At 33.5% G+C, this 20,637-nt stretch overlaps 2 protein-coding genes and 1 pseudogene across 8 annotated transcripts in view; 2 read left to right on the top strand and 1 right to left on the bottom strand.

Annotated features, from left to right (window-relative positions):
- Positions 1–1,693, bottom strand: part of LOC107845170 (glycosyltransferase-like At2g41451) — a 9,073-nt gene extending 7,380 nt beyond the window's left edge. Inside the window, exons 1-2 of the mRNA XM_047397833.1 lie at positions 1,586–1,693; positions 1,354–1,509 (exon numbers count right to left, since the gene is read on the bottom strand). Coding sequence (XP_047253789.1) covers positions 1,354–1,509; positions 1,586–1,693 — 264 coding nt within the window. The remainder of the gene's footprint in view (positions 1–1,353; positions 1,510–1,585) is intronic.
- A 2,263-nt stretch (positions 1,694–3,956) lies between these two features.
- LOC107843899 (mitochondrial carnitine/acylcarnitine carrier-like protein) lies at positions 3,957–9,390 on the top strand. 7 transcript variants are annotated; one of them, XM_016688314.2, is made up of 6 exons: positions 3,957–4,345; positions 4,622–4,686; positions 5,558–5,636; positions 6,118–6,183; positions 7,667–8,066; positions 8,670–9,390. In XM_016688314.2, exons 5-6 carry the CDS (start codon positions 7,675–7,677, stop codon positions 9,169–9,171), a joined length of 894 nt encoding a protein of 297 aa, XP_016543800.1. In that variant the 5' UTR covers positions 3,957–4,345; positions 4,622–4,686; positions 5,558–5,636; positions 6,118–6,183; positions 7,667–7,674; the 3' UTR covers positions 9,172–9,390. The 7 variants fall into 7 exon arrangements, with proteins under 7 accessions (XP_016543800.1, XP_016543801.1, XP_016543804.1 ...); XM_016688316.2 differs by lacking the exon at positions 3,957–4,345 and adding an exon at positions 4,353–4,473; XM_047397440.1 differs by lacking the exon at positions 3,957–4,345 and adding an exon at positions 4,404–4,536.
- A 4,500-nt stretch (positions 9,391–13,890) lies between these two features.
- Positions 13,891–19,690, top strand: LOC107844696 (annotated as a pseudogene).
- Positions 19,691–20,637: the final 947 nt, after the last annotated feature.

The raw sequence follows: 20,637 nt of genomic DNA, 5'->3' as shown, positions 1-20,637 counted from the left end.
TATTATATCAATTTTTATGCATTTCTTATATAATTATACCTATTTTGGATTGAATTTCACGAATATCAAAGCATCAATATTTTCAACCTAAATTTGTCCTGACGTCATATCAAACGACTTCATTCTAAGGAACTCGTTAGATACTAATAGAAATATCGAATAACTTATTTTAAGATTAATTTTATTATCTCAAAGATAATTATGCCAAATTTATAGTGTTATTAGTATTCCACCAAAGGTGAAATACATTTCCTAAATATTTAATCTCGAAATAATTTATTTTCAGATAACTTACTTCCCACTAAATTAAACGAGTCCTAACGGTAAACATGATAACTCAAACATATTGTTTCGATGATTATCACGAATCTTTTGTCACATATCCTATTAATTAGTATATAATAATGTATTATTTTAATAAACATAATATTTGAATAAATCATCTTACATTTTAACGTTATATAATGTTACGTGTTACTAATTTGAAGAATAAATATTAGTAGTATTATAAAATAAAAATAGAATATGAGGTAGAATTGCTATAAAAAGGACGCATAAAATAATAAAAGGTGACTATTAAAATTAATACAATCACACCAAATTGGTTATACATAAAAAATAAAATAATTTTTTCATTGTACAATAGATTCTTATGGTCCGATTCTTCTTTAACTTCATACCTAGCGAAAGTTTTAATACATCGAGCTACCTTTTTTAGTTTAAAAAGTTTAAATAATAACTATTCAAACGGTAAGATTATGATTAATTGGTAGTAAGTATTTCTCTATCGTTAACTAAAATTATTGCTATTGGAGTTGAGAAAATGAAGGCATCTCTATAAGGGGTGTTTTACTCTTAATAAAATGAAACTTTATGAGAGTAATATATTTTAAGGAAGAAGAAAGAACAATACTAATGATAATATATAATGAGTGCAAATTAATAGTATATCAAAAACCTTAAAATTTACCTAATGAAATCGAAACAAAGTTTAAACTTGTTAAGATGTATTAATTTATAGAATTTGATCAGTAAATTAAATGAGTAATTTAATTTTGGTTTCGGTTTTTCGATTGATTTCGGTTTTCAATTTTTAAATTTCAGTTAAATGGTTTGGTTTTCGGTATTCTTAAAAAAAAAAAATCGGTGGTTAAACCGAAAAACCGAAAATTAAAATTATATAAATAATATTATAATATATATATATATATATATATATATATATAATCAATTTATTATATTAATTATATATACATTTTAGTAACCCTAATTCCAACTCCAAGGCGCCTAAATCCCTAAACAGTAAACATATTACCAATCACACTCAAGTCTCAATACTCACGAACAGTAAACAGTAAATCCAAGGCGTCGTTTTCGATTTACACCACCGGCAATTCGGCGAAATAGATGAAAGACCGGCGATCTACTCCCTTTCTTTACAACGACACTGCAATCGGTGACCCGTAACCGCAATCCACGACCCACAAATTTCGTGTTTCGTATTTGTGTCTAAAGAGGAGCATTCAGGTGAGTTTATGATATTTTCTGCTTAACATGGTAGTTTATTGCATTTTCTTTATTTTACATTTGGAATGGCAACGAGTACTGCATCACCCAAGAAACTCTGTATGTTAGTCCCAACGATGACATTGCTTGTTACCATAAAGAACTTGATGATATTATTTCGTTTCATTGAGTTACTTATAGTTATTTATATTTGGGAATGAAAAATAGATTTGAAAAAAAATCATTTTTCTTAAAAAAATCATCAATTTTAAATGTTCAATTATGAAAAAGAGAGGTTCTCTACTTTAATATTTCAAACCAAAATAAAAATCCGAAAGAACCGAACTGAATTTATAGAAACCAAACCAAACCAATTTTATTTCGGTTTGGTGATGGTTGTCATTTTTGTCAATCCAAAAATCGATAAATCAAATTGATATTAAACAATTAGACCGAACCGACCGAACACCCACCCTACTATTAAATGATTGCATTTATAGGTTTGTTTCTACAAGTAGAAGTAGGTGACAATATTGGTGAATATACATTGGTGTAAAGCACAAACTCCTTATTGAGACTTTTGGGGAAAATACTTTTAAAAGCATTCTACCAAACAAATTAAGCTGCAAAAAATACTTTAATAATCAATTCTGTTATATATGTTTCTAACTTAATTTGCCATTTTAAGTGATTTTTAACTCTAAAATTTAAAAAAAAAATCCAAAGAAGGATTATCCAATCAAATTAGCTTTTAACAGTGCAATAAATATGTAGGAATGGAGAGAATAAATACATTTTTTAAAGAAGGATAATTCAGGCAAATTAGCTTTTAGTTAATGTTTATCTTAAGAAGTGTGTAAATTAACATTGCAACAAGTATATAAAATGGAGAGAATAAATTGAAAAAATCAGTCAAATTATTTTTTTTCAAAGAAGGATAATTCAGTTAAATTACCGCCAAGTTAATATTTTACTTAAAGGACGTACAAGCCAATAATGAAACATATATTTAGAAACGGAAAGAGTAAATTGAAACAATCAGTTAAAAAACTTTTTCAAAGAAGGATAGTTTAGTCTAATTAATCTCTAGCTAATATTTTTTTTAAGATGTGTGTAAATAAAAAATGCTATCGATATTTAGAAACAAGGAGAATAAATTGAAATAACCAGCCAAAATCTTCAAAGAGAGAATAATTTAGTCAAATTAATCTCTAGTTAATATTTTTATTAAGGGCGCACAAATTAAGAATTTGACAAATATTTAGTACTCTTTCTGTCTCATGTTTTGTGTCATCATTTTCTTTTTTATCCGTCTCAAAAAAAATATCACATTTTCTTCTTTGGTAACTATTTAATGATATAATTTTACTTTTACTTTTATTGGTCCTTCTTAGTTAAATATAGTAGCAGTAGAATATTTTTAAGAGAAAAGGCTCAAATTTGTCATCGAACTATCAGAAATGGCTCATTTATGCCATCCGTTAAAAATTTGGCTCGTTTATGCCATCGTCGTTACAAAACAGGTTCATCCATGTCATTACTTGTTAACGGTAGTTTTTCAAAAACAGTTTGCCTCGTGTCGTCTTACTAGAGGTCCACATCATTAATTAAAATTATGAAAAAATACTCAAATATGTCATCGGACTATCAGAATTTACTCATTTATGTCATCCGTTAAAGACACAATTTCACTTTTACCTTTATTGGTACTTCTTAATTAAATATAGTGGCAGTAGAATATTTTTAAGGGAAAAGGCTCAAATATGCCATCGAACTATCAGAAATGACTTATTTATGTCATCCGTTAAAAATTTGGCTCGTTTACGCCATTTTCGTTACAAAATAGGTTCATCCATGTCATTACTTGTTAATGGTGGTTTTTCAAAAATAGTTTGCCTCGTATCATCTTACTAGAGGTCCACATCATTAATTAAAATTATGAAAAAAGGCTCAAATATGCCATCGAACTATTAGAATTGACTCAGTTATACCACTCATTAAAGACATTATTTCACTTTTACCTTTATTGGTCCTTATTAATTAAATATAGTAGCAGTAGAATATTTTTAAGGGAAAAGGTTCAAATATGCCATCGAACTATCAGAAATGGCTCATTTATGCCATCCGTTAAAAATTTGGCTCGTTTATGCCCTCATCGTTATAAAATAGGTTCATCCATGTCATTACTTGTTAACGGTGGTTTTTCAAAAACAGTTTGTCTCGTATCGTCTTACCAGAGGTCCACATCATTAATTAAAATTATGAAAAAAAAAGCTCAAATATACCATCGAACTATCAGAATTAATTTATTTATGACATTCGTTAAAAGAAACAATTTTATTTTATCTTTATTGATCCTTCTTAATTAAATACAGTAGCAGTAAAATATTTTTAATAAATGACACTTTATACCCGATCAATTATATCACATGAAATGAGACGGAGAAAGTAACAAATTGTAAATTGAAAACAATAGTATAAAATCTTTTTCAAAGAAGGGAATCTGTCAAATCAGTGAACAATCTTATAGGCAATAGGTGGTGGGGGGTGGGGGTTGGTAGCCCTGCAAATTGCAATATTGTAGTCCCTTTATATAGAAAGAGTCACCCAACGTTATAGGAAGATCCTTCCATCTCTCAAGATCTATTGAGAGGAGGAAAAAAAAGTGGCTAAAATCAACTCAAAATTTGTGTCCTCAATTACCCTATCTCAATTTCGTTGTACTGTGTGTGTGTGTAAAATTTGTGTCCTTAACTGTAAGATCTATTGGCCACATCATAATATTGTCTTTTCTTGAATTTCCCTTATGTGGCTATAACTCAATTTCAAGATTTATCAGGTATACATTAGTCCACCTAGATACCATAAAGATTCTTTTATTAGTATAAAGCTTATAGAACTTTGTTAAAATGGGGAGAAAGACTCTACCTTTGTTTAAAATGGACATTGAGTGATAGATACCATTTGGTATTTTTTTTTTCTTTTATGTCAAACCCCTTTTGCTTATTCTTTTCCAATATTGCTTCTCTGGTATTTGTTTGTCCATGTTATATCTTGATGTATATAGTTTGCTCTGTCTGGCTATGTAATTGACTTATACATTGTGCTTATGTAGATTTCAGATATAAGTTTGGTATTCATTTGGGTGACATCAAGTTTTTTAACTCATCAGATTTATAGGTACATATTAGTTTAAATGATTTCAGAATGTTGTATCGTTTGATGTAGTACTTGGTGAATCTTGTCTATGGTACTATTGGGTGTGGTAATTTCTATTGTATCTTGTTTTTCGCTGTTCCTTGTCTTGATTTTCTTACCTTGAGCCGGGGGTCTATCTCACCTCTGAGTTAGTGGTATGGACTGCGCACACTTACCCTCCCCAGGCCCCACTTGGTGGGAATATCCTGGGTACGATGTTGTTGTTGTTGTATATTAGTTCACAAGATTCTTTTATTAGCATAAAGCTTATAACTTTGTTAAAATTTGGAGAAAGACTCTACCTTTAGAAGTTGATGTGCGTGAAAATGGACATCGAGTGATACCATTTGGTATAGTTTTTTTTATATTAAACCCCTTTTGCTTATTCTTTTCCAGTTTCCCTTTCTGGGATTTGTTTCTTCATGTCATATCAGATTTTCGTATTCTTGTAGTTCTTGCTTTTGATATCTATCATCATATATTGTTTATTGTGTTTCGATTATCACATTATTTATGTGGCTGTAACTCAATTTCAAGATTTTTGTTAGCTCATTAGATTTATCAGGTACATATTAGTCCACCTAGGTACCATAAGATTCTTTTATCATCAAAAAGCTTTTAACTTTGTATCGGTTTGTTAAAATTTGGAGAAGGACTTCACCTTTGGAAAGTTGATGTTCTTGAAAATGGACACTGAGTGTACCATTTGGTATCTTTTTTCTTTATATGAAACCCCTTTTGCTTATGCTTTTCCAATATTTCTTTCTGGGATTTGTTTGTCCATGTCATAAATGTATATATATTGGCTCTGTCCATGTAATTGACTAATGCATTGTTATTATGTGGATTGCAGATTGCACCTTCTAGTTCTTGATGTAACTTTGGAATTCATTTGGTTGACATCAATACTTTTAAATCATCAGATTTATCAGGTGCATATTAGTCCACAAGATTCTCTTATTAGCATAAAGCTTATAACTTTGTTTAAAATTTGGATAAAGACTCCAATTTTACAAGTTGATGTGCGTGAAAATGGACATTTAGTGATACCATTTGGTATATTTTTTTCTTTATATTAAATCCCTTTTGCTTATTCTTTTCCAGTTTCCCTTTCTAGGATTTGTTTCTTCATGTCTTATCAGATTGTCGTATTCTTGTAGTTCTTTCTTTTGATATCTATCACTATATGCTGTTTATTGTGTTTCGATTATCACATTATTGTCGGTTGCTTTCCTTATTAATTAATTGATATGCTTTCTTCACTGTTTTCTTCTTTCACTTGGATTTGTTGCACCTTGGATTTGTGTCTTTACTAGTGTAAAATTTTCCTTTCCGGGATTTGTTTCTTCATGTCATTTCTTGATGTATATATTTGTCGTGTGTGTTATTGACTGATATATTGTTCTTATGTAGATTTCTGATTGCAACACCTAGTTGACTTGGTGGTCATTCATCCTGTATAAAGAGGAACGAGCCAGGGTAAGGTTTATTGTTTACCAGAAGGATATTTTATTAGCATAAACGGTATCATTTTGTTAATATGTGAAGAAATTATCTACCTTCTAGAAAACTAGAAGTTGATGTGCTGAAAAATGGGCATGGAGTGACACCGCATTTTTTTTTTTTTTCATTTTTCTTTTATTTGATTCTTTTTAATCAAAAAGCGTGAAGCTTTAGAAGTTGATGTGCTGAAAATGGACAATGAATGATACCCATTTGGTATTTTTTATATCAGAATTCAGACCCTTTTATTTGCATGTTTCCAATTTTCCTTTCGTGGGATTTGTTGCCCTAAGTCATCGCTTTCCAAAAGCTCTCTGCTTGGATTTTTGCTAAGTTGGTAAGCGGACATGAGGAGAACAATTTAGACAAATTCAAGATTTATCAATTTCAAAACGACAAGAAGTCTTTTGAATATCTTGTTCGTGGTTTTTTCCTTCCTTGAAACTAATCTGTTCCTCGGACAAAGCTTGCTGTCTTTTTGCACTTAGACGTACAGCGTGCCATTGGTGATGATTCTACTACGGAGTCAGCTTTGATATCCGAAGTTAAACTAATAGAATTGGATTAGTTTAATTTTCTCAACGTCTTCTATTTCAGTTAGCTTTCAGAATTTCTGCTCATATCTGAGAAGGGTATTATCACCACCATTGGATTTTCATTGTTCTGCTCTTCTAGTACATGTCTTGAATCCGTACATTTCAATATGTTTGTCAAGGAGAGGAGAAGTCGAGAATGAAAAGAGGAGGTTCATATACGTGTTTATTCTTCTTATTCTTTTTTTTTTCTTGTGGTTAGGCTATTTTACAGGGAGAAATTTGTGCCTTGGTCCTTCCTTACTACAAGTATGCAAAAGAATAATGGGATAGTATTGGAGTTCTAACTTGCTGACTCAATCTTCCGTTTTGTCTGGCATTATATGTAGATAATTTGTAGGCAGAAGCGGTTTAATCACTTTGGTTCTAAAGTAGCTGACTTTCACAGAACACCAATGTCAAAGTTATATAAAGAAGTCAAATTGGCATTCATATTTTTGATCTGTTCTTTTATTGTCATGTGACATACTTGTTTCTCGTAATCAGAGAGACTCATTTGGAGGTTTAAAATTGTGAATGATTTTGTTTACAAGAAACTATGCTGCCGGAGTCTTTTCGGTGCTATTTACACCCAAAAGTGCAATAGCTCCAAGCTAGACCTTTTATTGCGTCAAGGATACCTAGTGTTATTTACTAAGAAGGTTCATGGCTATTGACTGCTAAGATTAATGATTCTCTTTTTCTACAGCACCAATTTTCAGCAGAAGTTTTAAGCTTGACTTTGATAATATACTCTTTCAATCCTCATCTTCCAACCGAATCGTTCTTTTTCAACAATCGAGAATTGTGAACAGTCAATGCAATAGCTAATAATAACATTATATTTAGACTGAGGATTCTTTTTCCCTTTTGTTTTTGTGTTCCAGATTTGCCAATGGGTGATATAGCCAAAGATTTAACAGCTGGGACTGTAGGTGGAGCAGCACAATTGATCGTTGGTCACCCTTTTGATACCATAAAGGTCAAGCTTCAAAGCCAGCCTACTCCACTTCCAGGGCAGCTTCCAAAATATTCTGGTGCTATAGATGCTGTCCGGCAAACAGTAGCTGCGGAAGGTGCCAGGGGGCTCTTCAAAGGCATGGGAGCGCCGCTTGCCACTGTGGCAGCCTTTAATGCTGTGCTATTCACAGTGAGAGGTCAAACAGAGGCGTTCTTGAGGTCTGAACCTGGAGTCCCTCTTAGTGTGAACCAACAAATTGTTTGCGGGGCTGTTGCTGGAACTGCTGTGTCTTTTCTTGCTTGCCCGACTGAGCTTATAAAATGCAGGTTTGCTTCTAGTGCATTAAAACTTAAATGTAGTATATGATCTAGCCTTCACAAAGTTGCCCTCACTTGGCCAAACTGTATGATAATCGAGCTTCAGATGTTTGCCATGTTTTATCCTTCCTTTCCATTGAATTGGTGAGACACGTGCACTATATATGGAGGGCATAAGATACGTAAACACGCTCAAACACCTCAATTGTCTAGTAAACTCTCCAACTTTGAGTATGCACATCTGGACACTTCAACTCGTCTTCACAGTGTCATTGAACGCTCAAACTTACATAATGATCAACTACACACCTCCAAAATTTTACGTGCCACGTCAGCATCGGCTGTCCTCGAGACACAGTGGGGACGAGTTGGTGTTTTCAGTTGCCAGTTGAGATCAAGTTGAGGTCTAGATGTGCGCTCTCAAAATTGGAGTGCTTACTTGTCAGCTAATGCCAAGTTTGAGTGTCAGTTTATGTATTACGCCTAGATGAAAAGAAAAAGAAAGCACATGTATCTTTCAACTTCTTGTTACCTTTGTTTGGTCAACGATCAAAACTATTAGGAAGCAAATTCTGTAGTTGTCGATTTACTGGTTTGATTACATGACTGCAGATTGCAAGCGCAGGGTGCATTGGCTAGTATAGGCTCAGCTGCTGTGGCAGTGAAATATGCAGGGCCAATGGATGTAGCAAGACACGTTCTTCGATCTGAAGGAGGCGTGACAGGTCTCTTCAAGGGCTTGTTTCCCACCCTGGCACGTGAAGTACCCGGAAATGCTGCTATGTTTGGCATGTATGAAGCGATAAAGCAGTACATTGCAGGAGGCACAGACACTTCAGAGTTGGGAAGAGGCTCTCTTATTGTAGCCGGTGGCTTGGCTGGCGGTTCCTTCTGGATGTCCGTGTATCCAACAGATGTCATCAAGAGTGTAATCCAGATCGATGACTATAAAAACCCAAAGTTCTCTGGCTTTTTCGATGCTTTCAAGAAGATCTTGGCATCGGAGGGTGTTAAAGGCCTTTACAAGGGCTTTGGACCTGCTATGGCCCGTAGTGTCCCTGCAAATGCTGCATGTTTCTTGGCGTATGAGATGACTCGTTCTAGTTTGGGATAATTCGCGGCTCGATGAGGAAGGATTTAGACATTGTTATTGATTATTCTTTGAACCTAACATCTGCTGAAATTCTGTAATTCCATTTCAACTTGCTGCTGGGCAATTGTACTCTAAAGATCTAAGCAATTTGTTCAAAGGTAAAGAACCAGTAACTCTTTTCCAGTCCAGCAGCCTAGTTGTTCAAATCTATGATCATGTTCTAAAACTTGTTTGGGCTGATGAAGTATCTCTCTGTTTCCATGAAATTTTCGTTCGTTTCATCAAAAGATTTACTGAAAACGTGCCCTTTAATTTGGCCTCAGATGACATTTACGTCCTCCATTTAGATGTGCACAAGTAAATACTTAAACTAATATAAAGTTGAACAAGTAAACACTTTCCGATTTCTTGAAAAAGGATTTTTTTTTTTTTTTTTTAAAAAGATGTCCTACCATGCTAAAGGATGTCGCCTAGAAGATCCGACCCATAGAATTTCTCAATTTCAACAATGTATTCATTAGATAACCCCTAAAGTGGGAGGCCGAGATAGCTAAGTTGAGAGTAAGCAAGCTCACCAAACGCGAAAGGCGTTTAACTTGAAACCAAATTATAACTATATACTCTTTAATTTTGCCAGTGCATAAGTAGGCCCTTTAACTATATAAAAGTTGAAAAAAAAAACATTCTAATTCTGCAACTTACATGCGTGAAACTTAATCGCTCCTACGTACTATATAAAAGTTGAAAAAAAAAACACTCTAGTTCTGCAACTTACATGCGTGAAACTCAATCGCTCCTACACGGATTAGTAATCCACTTAGATGCTGCCACCTAATAAAAAAGATACATTATAACTATGACCTAAAATCCTTCAATTCTAACTCCGACACGCGTGATTTTGTTTAGACATGCATAGAGTATTTTTTTTGTTCAACTTTTGTATAGTTAAAAGAGCCTATTTGTACACTGATATTTTGGTGTCAAATTAAAGGTCTTGTTAATGTATTATACCTTATTAATATATAAAATACATTTTGTAAATATGAATTCATTTAACTTAATTAATATTTTTTCTATTTTTACAATAATAAAACTTTTTTAAAAAAAAATTAATATATGCAGTTTTAAAATTTAAAAATATACTAATGTTATAAAACAAGAAAGAATAAAGAAGAAGAGTAGAGAGAATAAAGAGAGTGATTCTTATTTCTCTTCTTGAGGGATGAGAGATTATATGATTGTAAATACAATGAACAAAACTCCTCTATTTATAGGGGAAATTTACTCCTAGTCTGAGTAAAAGAAAGATGCTTCAAATCCTAATAGATATCAAAATAGATCTTGGTAGATCTTGATAGACATTCACTATAATGTAAATACATTTATAACACTCCCCCTTGAATGTCTAATGGTAGATAATGTGCCTCGTTAAAACCTTACTAGAAAAAATCCAGTAGGAAAAAAATCTCGTGAATGAAAAAGAGTACACATTTCTAATAATACGCATTTTGGTTGTCTCATTAAAAACCTCACAAGGAAAATTCAGTGGGACAAAACCTCGTAAGGAAAAAAGAGTACATCGCATATTAACTCTCCTTAATAAGAACATCCTTGACCTTTGCATCTCGATCTTGTGCAACATTTTCTTGAAAGTTGCAATTGGAGAAGATTTGGTGGATAAATCAGTCACATTGTCAGTTGAACGAATCTGTTGCACGTTAATATCATTATTCTTTTGTAGCTCATGTATGTAGAAAAGTTTTGGCAAAATGTACTTCGTTCTATCTCCATTTATGAATCCTCCCTTAAGATGTGCTATGTATGTTGAATTATCTCTGTATAAAATTGTGGGTAGATTGTCATATTTCACACCATATTTTTCTCGAATGAGATGTATCATAGACCTCAACCATACACATTCTCGGCTTGCTTCATGAATAATTATTATCTCAGCATGATTCGATGAAGTGGCTACGATAGACTGCTTTGTATATCTTCAAGATATGGCAGTACCACCACATATGAACACATAGCCTATTAGATAAGTACCCAACATCAGCATGACTAATAAGATCGGGACTGCAATCTTTAGAATAAAACAAGCTCATTTGTTTTATCCCATTTTGATGTCTCATAGTAGGAGCAGAAATATACCTTGCTAACAAATTGACTGAAAAGGCTATAGGCCTTGTAGTATTTGCAAGGTACATGAGTGCATCAATTGCACTAAGATATGGTACTTCATAACCAATCCAATTCGATTTATTTCAAATTTCAGCAAATAATCTATTGTTTTGAAAACTCTCCTAGAGTTCCAATGATGTTCAAGCAATAAGCTTATACAATATAAGGATTATAAATAGGTTTTCCAGAAACTTTTATATGCTTCAAGCATTTTGAATTCTTAAAAGTTTTTCACATAAGTTTTGTCAAGTGACAATATTCAACATTTTATGAGTGACATTTTCAAATATCTAGACTGCAAATCAAATAAGTTTAATACCTACCAAGATGTATCCTTTCATGTCACTTGATAAATATTTCTACGTCAGCATTCTTAAATTAACGTAGAATTAAGATTCTTGTAATCTTTCACAATATTGTGTCAAATATATTGATGATATATCATTTAGTATCGGTTCACAATGCGACATAACATTTTGAGATCTCATCACTTCATTATTTTCGGGTACATGAACTTCTCATAAGGTTTCATGAAGTGTTATGTCGTAGGCTCTTCAAGAGTTCATTGCCTTCTTATTATGATTATTTGCTCCTTATTTGTCAAGGACTATTTCATTTCGAACCGATCAGTCTACTACGCTTCACGCATGCATAGACTTTGTCCTTTAGGAACACAAAATAAGTGCACTTGCGCTTAATATGAGATGCTTTCAGCATTTGACTTGAATTATCTTTTGGATAAGGATATGGTGATAATTCCTAACATATTTCATAGTGCTTATAATCTCCCTCTTATGTTAGGAAAACTAACATACATCCTTTACTTCTTTGAGGAATCCATCTTTGTGCATTATGGTATATTTATTAAAGGTATACCGCACATCAAAATTATTAGATGGAATAATTAGTTCCCGGCCTTGAACCAATTGAGAGGGAAGAAATAATCATAATTTATTAGTTTAATGCATACAAAAGCTATTACAATATATCATATTTTAAACTAATACATGAAGTTTTGTTCTCATTAATAATGGTTTAGCTATTTATCGACGTCATTCAATGCCAAACCATCATCATCAAGATAACTTTCTTGATTGCACAATCTGAAAATTATGTTCTTAACTCAATTTGATTGAGCAAGCAACTTTATGAATGTCAAACTGCAGGTTGACAATGAATGTACATGTGATTATCTTATTGATGCATCTTTTCAATATATCAGATGATAGGTGAACGTGCTCTTATTCACCTTTTATAATTTTCAGATTTGAAGGGATCCAATCCCAATATTAGTTGGTCCAACCAACTTATTATGAGGGCAAACGACATAAACAATTCTTGAAGAATCTTCTAGTTCTTCAATTCATGCACATCTTCGAGATGTCACAATCGTTCATATCAATTTATGAACTTTTATTCTAGTAAACTCCAAGTTTACCATGACATGTACTTTTTACACTTTAGTAAATTTCAGATTTACTGCTTTAGAAGTAGATTTCGAAATAACTCTTCTCGATTATTCTACCTCATTCGAAGGTGAGTTGTGAAGCCATCACAATCAAGTTCACGTTTGTTGATAACCTTCACTAAATATCATCACATTCACCGGGGAATGGATCAATGCTTATAACAATTAAAATTCTCATTCCCATGAATGAAATATGATCGTGTCTTAAGCCTATCAAATTGATAGCTTATAACCTCTTTTATGATATTGCTACTTCAGGAGCAAATCGAGGCATACATATGATCTAGAGAATTTTTTTCTAACATATCTTATGATCATAATACACGTGCGAAAATACCATCACTTTTGATGATCATTATCATATTGTCCCTCCATGCGTATATTCGTGCATTCAATCACTTGTTTTCTTCTAGACATATTATGCACTACTACCACATACACCTCAAGAATGAATTAAATTGTCATATTTCACACTTATCATATATTGCTACCACATTCATGGAATAGAGCATATTCAATGGGACATATTTCACCAAATACTTATTATTTTGCCTTAGCTATCATAATATTATCAATATGGTGTATTGAGATTCAAACTCAACGTTTTATCCATATAAAAACGTCTTAAACATAAATCGATGAGACTTAAATCCAACATCGTATTATCATAATACATCAAAACTTTAACTCAATATCTTACGCTTTTGATGCGATATTCATTGTCTTAACCTCTATCAATTGACATAATAGGCCAAAATACATTAAGGCTTAGCCCAAGCTTTTTTTTTTTTTTTTTTCTTTTTTAGACAAATATTGTGATCAAGGTTAGTAATTACATGCATCAATAAATATAAGTATTGTTTTAATTTAATTAGTTTTCTCGAACTAACAAATGTCAAATCATAAAAGGAAAAAAAAAAAACTTTTCATGTACGAAGTAAATATAAGTGATCATCACCTAAACATAATTGACATCTGACAACTTTAAAAGTCATGCTAACTAATTGTATCTAACGACAAATAGTTAATGAATTTCATCACCTAAACATATATTAAATATATAATACCAAATCAATAATTAACAAAGATAAAATAAGAAAGAATAAAATCACAATTCACATTATGATGCGAAGGGACCATCCTTTTTCACAGAGAAATAAGGCAATCAAACGTACGGTTTTGTCATATTTTAGTAGCTTAATGGATCACTTTTAATATTGCATACTTTCAAAACAAACACATACCGGAAAATTTACTCCTACTATGAGTAAACAGATATCAAATAGATTTTGATAGATGAACGTGATTTTATTTCTTTTCGAAAAACTCACATATATAGCTGAAATCCACATAGAAAAAATAAGTCCTTTTATCTCTCTCTCCGCCGTCGACCACCTGGGGTTCCGCCGTCCGACCACTGTGAGCTCTGTCTCTCTCTCTGTATATCGAGTTCAGGTACAATTAATTTCATTTTTTTTTTCTTTTCAGATTTCCAGTTTTTTTTTTTGAAGGTATAAATTTGAGATTTTCAAATTTTATTGTTGTTTGGCAGATTGAAGTGTAGATAATTGATGGCGCATGGATTGCTGAGAGATGCAGAAGCTGATGGATGGGAACGGTCTGATTTCCCTATTATATGTGAATCCTGTCTCGGTGACAGCCCCTATGTGAGAATGGTATAACTTTTTGTTGTTCTAAAGCTACGTATTTTCTCATAATGTATCGAATTATATTGTCTTGTGTTGTACTGTATTGTTTTAATGGATACAATGTTGTGTTGTGTTGTACTGTATTGTATTGTGTTGTGTTGTATCGTACTGTATTGTTTTAATGAGTACAATGTTGTGTTGTATCGTACTGTATTGTTTTAATGGATACAACGTTGTGTTGTGTTGTGTTCTAAGTTATGCGGACTCTTCACTTGTGATGCCGAACAAATATACACTACTTTGGAAAATCCAACACGCATCCATTGACAGTTATGAAGAGTCGGAGATTGTATTGTTTTTGGAGTTACATAATCTCGAATATCAATAATTTGAAGGATAAACGTACTAGAAAAGCAGGGTATGGGGTAGTGCTAATATAAAAAGGTAGTAGAAAGGATACAATTGGATTATTAAGTATTAGGTAAAAGCAAATTATACTACTTTATGAATGGTAATCCTTTTGGTTCAACTTTTGTTGTTGTAAAGCCACGTATTGTTTCATAATGTAAAAAAGGGCAGCCCGGTGCACTAAAGCTACCGCTATACGCGGTGTCCGGGGAAGGGCCCCACCACAAGGGTGTATTGTACGCAACCTTACCTTGCATTTCTGCCCGAGGCTGTTTCCAAGGCTATTTCATAATGTATCAAATTATATTCTGTTGTATCATATTGTACTGTATTGCTTTAAAGGATACAGCGTTTGGATAGATTGTACTGTTTTCCGTGTTACAATTTCACATATCAATAATTTGAAGGATAAACGTACTAGAAAAGTAGGATATGGGGCAGGCTAATATAAAAAGGTAGGAGAAAGGATAAAGTAGTATTACTAAGTATTAAGTAACGCTAATTATACTACTTTACGAATGGTAATCCTTTTTGTTCAATTTTTGTTGTTGTAAAGCTCGATAATAGCTTAGGCTTTGTTATTTTCTTGTGTACCTTTGAAGCTGATTTGGAAGTTATAATAATATGAACTTTTGTTGCTGGCTGCAAATTGAAAATATACTTGAGGAAAGTTTTCATATTTACATTGCTCCTAGATGTGGATGCAGAGTGAGATGAACCCGCTACTTTACGCCGGGTATAATTTTTGTATAAAGTTCATAAAATTTGCGATAAAAAGTATATAAGATTAAATTTTAGTGTTTTGGAGGTTGAACTCATAAAGATTGAATTTTAGATTCGCCTTTGAGGTTGAAGTTTAGAAAATTTTATCAGCTAAGTACTGGAGAAATTTCTGGTCGTAGTTTTAGGTGAATATAGGTGCGAAGAGGCTAGATCAGCTGGATATTGAGGATTCGTATGGCTAAATGTGAAGTTTGTGACAGAGGCATAGTTGAATGATTGGTTGATTGATATGGTGTTGTGGTTTTAGGTGACTATATAATGTTACTTTTGAATAAAACTAAAAGTTCGTTTTTAGAATTTTTGGGTGAATTTTTAAGTATTTTGAATAGTAATTTATTGCAAATACCCCAATTTATCAATACAGTAGGAATAATTTGTGTTGCATTGTGCAAAATTAAACAAAGAAGGATGCATTTTATTGAACTTTAAAGGGTACAGTCTGGCATTTCATCAATCATGAAAGATCACGGTCTGATTCCTAATCGTATGTTCTAAGATAGGTAAAATGTTTTAGCTTTCCGTAGGAATGTGAAGTGTGTGAAGGATGTGGTTGGATCCTTTCATGAAGGAAGCAATTTAGTTTTTTCAAAAGTCCTAGGTGTGTTAAGTGTTAGATTTGTCTACAGGAAAGGCTGTTAGCCTTTTTGTGAGGACTTTTAATCTCTGGTAGTGTTTATTTAGTTTCTTGGCTTTGTGCAAGCTGCAGTAAACTGTATTTTAAACTCCATTGATGCGTAGCTAGGCAAGACACTTTCCTTAAATTCGTTGTGGCTGTCTGAAAGAGCTCTTTGTTTGGACCTTTGTCTATCGACAATTTCTCCTGGTTCCTACTTTTGGCACATTGTTACGATGTTGACTCTCTTCATACAGTTTTAGGAATTAATATTTTGCTCAGAGAGTATCTCTAGTTTGGCAGTAGAATCAGTCTGGTGTCCGACTTTGTTTCAGTTTCAGCTGCACGTCCTCTACTTAAATCTTTCTTTCTCCAATTTCACTATCTGACATTTGATCTTGTTATGTTTTTGATACAGACAAAAGCAGATTATGACAAAGAGTGCAAGATCTGCACGAGACCCTTCACAGTGTTCAGGTGGAGGCCTGGTCGGGATGCGAGATACAAAAAGACTGAGATCTGTCAGACCTGCAGCAAATTGAAGAATGTTTGTCAAGTTTGCTTGTTGGATCTTGAATATGGTTTGCCAGTTCAGGTCCGAGACACCGCTCTCAGTATCAACGCAAACGATGCCATCCGAAAGAGTGACGTAAATAGAGAATACTTTGCAGAGGAGCATGACCGCAGGGTATGTGGTTTACTAACTGGAAGCCCAACTTATAGTTGTGAATGATATTCTTTTTAACTAATTGCTCACAGGACCGTTTAATTTGCTTAAACATAAATAAGGACATTAAAATATTTTGCTGAAAGCTTTTTGCCCCTCTTCATTTGTTTTTTCTAAACTGAATTTACTTTCTTAAAGAGATCATATTTCAAAACTACTTAGGGATGAGGTGCAGTTATTAATTATGTGAAGAAATTAAACCTGGTGAAACCAAGGGTTTAAAACTTAAAAGAAGCACATTCACAAAAGAGGCTGATGTTTATGATGTTTTCCCTTTTTCTTGATTTTCCCCAAAGTAATAGTTAATTTTTTGACCAGGCAAGATTGATTAAGAATCTTCATATGGGAAAGTCCGCGCAAATGATACTATCTTGAAGCTTCAAAGAACAACTCCATACTACAAGAGAAATCAGGCACATGTTTGCAGTTTCTATATACGTGGTCAATGTACAAGAGGTTTGGAGTGTCCTTACATGCATGAGATGCCCGAGACGGGGGAGTTGTCACAGCAAAATATTAAAGACCGTTACTATGGGTATGTCGATCTGACTCGTTGTTGCTGATGTCAAATTCTCCCTTTCCAATGATGCTCATATATCTGTATTGACATAATTTAGCAGTTGGGGTGAGAAAACTGAGAAGGTGGTTTCACTTTTCTGTTGATAATGTCCATGGAGGCTAACTAGTCACTGTAGATACATTATCTGTTTTCCTTAGTTAATGCTACGATAGAATGAAGGCCAGGTTGTATGCATGACCACGAGATATTATTTAACTGGAGCTTATGTTCCAATTCAAAAAAATGGAGCTTATATTCTCATTTATCATGTAAGAAGAGAAGGAAAACAATTCAAGTAAAAATGTATCTCACATGGGAAGGGAGTAATGTGGACTTGGTCAACTGACTCAGGAGATGAATAGCTTGTCTTGAGTTGCTCTTTCACCCTTGTTGAAATCATAAACAAAATCATATATGAACATATAAATTTATCTCGGATCAAAGTCCTGCTGTCAATATATTATAATCACTTTTTCATAGTTTTGCAGCTAAAAAATGCTGGTGTGGTGTAATTGCTTTCTACTACTGGCAGTAGTCATTCCCATAGTATATTCAGTGGCTTATTCCTTTCTGGTTTCTTACATCCCGGCTGCTTGTATTTGAGTTATGCCTTAGTTAAATATCTTTAGATGCCATGCTTGTTCAAATTCTTGCACTCATCAACCAATGGAATTCTAAGAAGAAATTTTTTTCTGAATGCTTTTTCATGTGGTGGTTCAACATCTTGTTGAAGTTCATATAACTTTGATGAAACTGGCGAGGTTGTTACAGCCCAGGACCCGGTCAACCCATGGTTACGGACTTAATTAATGTAGACACATTACTCTAGAAAGATGCCATTTTCCTCATGACCAATCAATTAATACTCTATGCAGTTATGAAACTCACCTTACCCTGTCTGTCCATAATACGTGATGGCTAGGCCGATTAATGATGACATCTATTTGCTGGTCGCTTTTCTTTTGCTTATTATCTACCCTGATCTCTTTTACAGATATCTATTTATCCTATATCTTTCGCCTACTTAAAGTTGAAGAAATGATGTGTGTTAGTATCTTGCTGATCTCGTCTGACGATGTTTTCACTGTGCTTGCAGAGTCAATGATCCAATTGCTTTAAAGCTACTTAATAAAGCAGGTGAAATGCCTTCATTGGAGCCGCCCGATGACGAGAGCATTAGAACCCTCTATGTGGGTGGTGTTGATGCAAGAATCAGTGAGCAGGACCTTAGGGACCATTTTTATGCACAGGGTGAAATCGAGTCCATTAAAATAGTGGCCCAGCGTGGTTGTGCTTTCGTTACTTTCACGACTAGAGAAGGCGCAGTGAAGGCAGCTGAGGAACTTGCAAACAAGCTGGTGATAAAGGGCCTGAGACTGAAGCTACTCTGGGGCAGACCTCAAGTTCCCAAACCAGATTCCGAGGTCTCCGATGAAGCAAGACAGCAGGCTGCTTTGACTCACAGTGGATTGTTGCCTAGAGCAGTCATATCGCAGCAGCATAATCCGCCTCTTCAGCCACCAGGCACGCAGGACCAACCTCCATCCGTGCCTTACTTCAACATACCCCCGATGCCTCAGCAAGACAACCGACCATATTATCCATCCATGGATCCGCAAAGGATGGGTGCTGTAGTTGCATCCCAAGACGGAGCTTCTACTTCAACTACAGCGTCTGGTCCTGGCTCTGAAGCTCTACCAGGACAACGTCATGCATATCTGCCTGGCGGCAATTTTACCCGCCTTATTATCCCCCCTATGGGTATATGCCTCCACCTCCTCCACCTTATCAACAGTATCCTCCTCCACCTTATCAAGCTACAGCACCCTCACCGCCTAGTGTTCAGCAAGCTGCTCATCAGCAGAACCCTCAGCCAGCTGCAGCAGCCACACAGCAGCCTTAATCTTGGTCGTTTTGTCAGTCGTCTGCAATGGGGAGAAGAATCAATGTAAACGTGCAGCGGAGGGGTGGCTCAAGGGTGAGGCTAGTAAAGCCATTTCTTTAGGTCCCTAAAATTTCAAAGCCTCGAAAACTTTTAATAGTTAATTTTATGATTTTACTTACTCTTTGACAATTTTGAATATTTATATCTATAATCTATATCTATAATCTATAAATATATCAAAAGTGTGAAGGGCCTTAGAAATGTTATTTGAACTTTTTGCTCTTTATTAACAGTCTTTATTTTAGATAAAATCGTTTTTTCACTATTTTTTTCTACTAATATTTAAGAGTTGAAAATTAATTAAGTATATTTATAGTAAAACCTTTACATAGTAGAAGTCATCAGAATTAATGACAACTAATATTTTTTCATTAGTTTAATAATTTTAAATCAATTAAATTTGATTTTAAGAAGATTTAAAAAATCTAGAAATAAAAATAATAGCGTTAGATAAGAAAAATTTAAGAAGCATTAAATTTTTAAAACTTTAAGTACGTAATAAGAATGTAATCAATACTTTGTAAAGATTTTACTTTAAAAATAAGGAAAAATTTTGAATATATTAAAAAAAAAAATCCTATCACAAATATGGTTCAAATTAGGGTAAAATATTTCATGCATAACCTTCTTTATTTAGAGACAAAGATATATAATTTATACAATGAAATTAAATATGTATTTCACTTTCAAATGAAAAAGAAAAATTCAAGCAAAGAGTGGTCACGATTACTTTTAATTTAGTAAAATTTATCATTCTCAAGTCAAAACACAAGTCTTGTTCATGAAAATATCTTTGTTTTTTTGGTAGAAAAGATTCTTATTTATATTACATTATAAGGATTACAAAGACAGAACTTGTGGCGGTACCACTACAGACTCTGAAGATTGTACAACTTGAGCATCTCTACTAGACCTAAGATAATACGGGTGAATGAGGGGCTGCTTCACTCTCCTAACACTTGTGACTCCATTCTTATCCACATGCAAAATCACTAAAAGTAACGATGGAGGCTTCCAAAACAGTACAGTAGTAGAGACATTATTATTACAAACACTCCTAGCTAGTTAAAAACCTCCTAAAACTCATTATTTTGCAAGTTACATAACTAAATTATGTGTGTCCACAGAACCACCTCAAATTACTATGAATT

This window comes from Capsicum annuum, chromosome 10 (assembly GCF_002878395.1).
Source record: "Capsicum annuum cultivar UCD-10X-F1 chromosome 10, UCD10Xv1.1, whole genome shotgun sequence".
Taxonomy (NCBI): domain Eukaryota; kingdom Viridiplantae; phylum Streptophyta; class Magnoliopsida; order Solanales; family Solanaceae; genus Capsicum; species Capsicum annuum.
Note: the sequence above shows the minus strand (reverse complement) of the source record. Positions and strands in the feature narration are given on the sequence as shown.

Coding starts and splice junctions, on each gene's coding strand:
- LOC107843899 (XM_016688314.2), top strand. CDS start 7,675: ATGGGTGATATAGCCAAAGATTTAACAGCTGGGACTGTAGGTGGAGCA. Junction 8,067..8,669: donor ACTGAGCTTATAAAATGCAG/GTTTGCTTCTAG, acceptor ACATGACTGCAG/ATTGCAAGCGCAGGGTGCAT.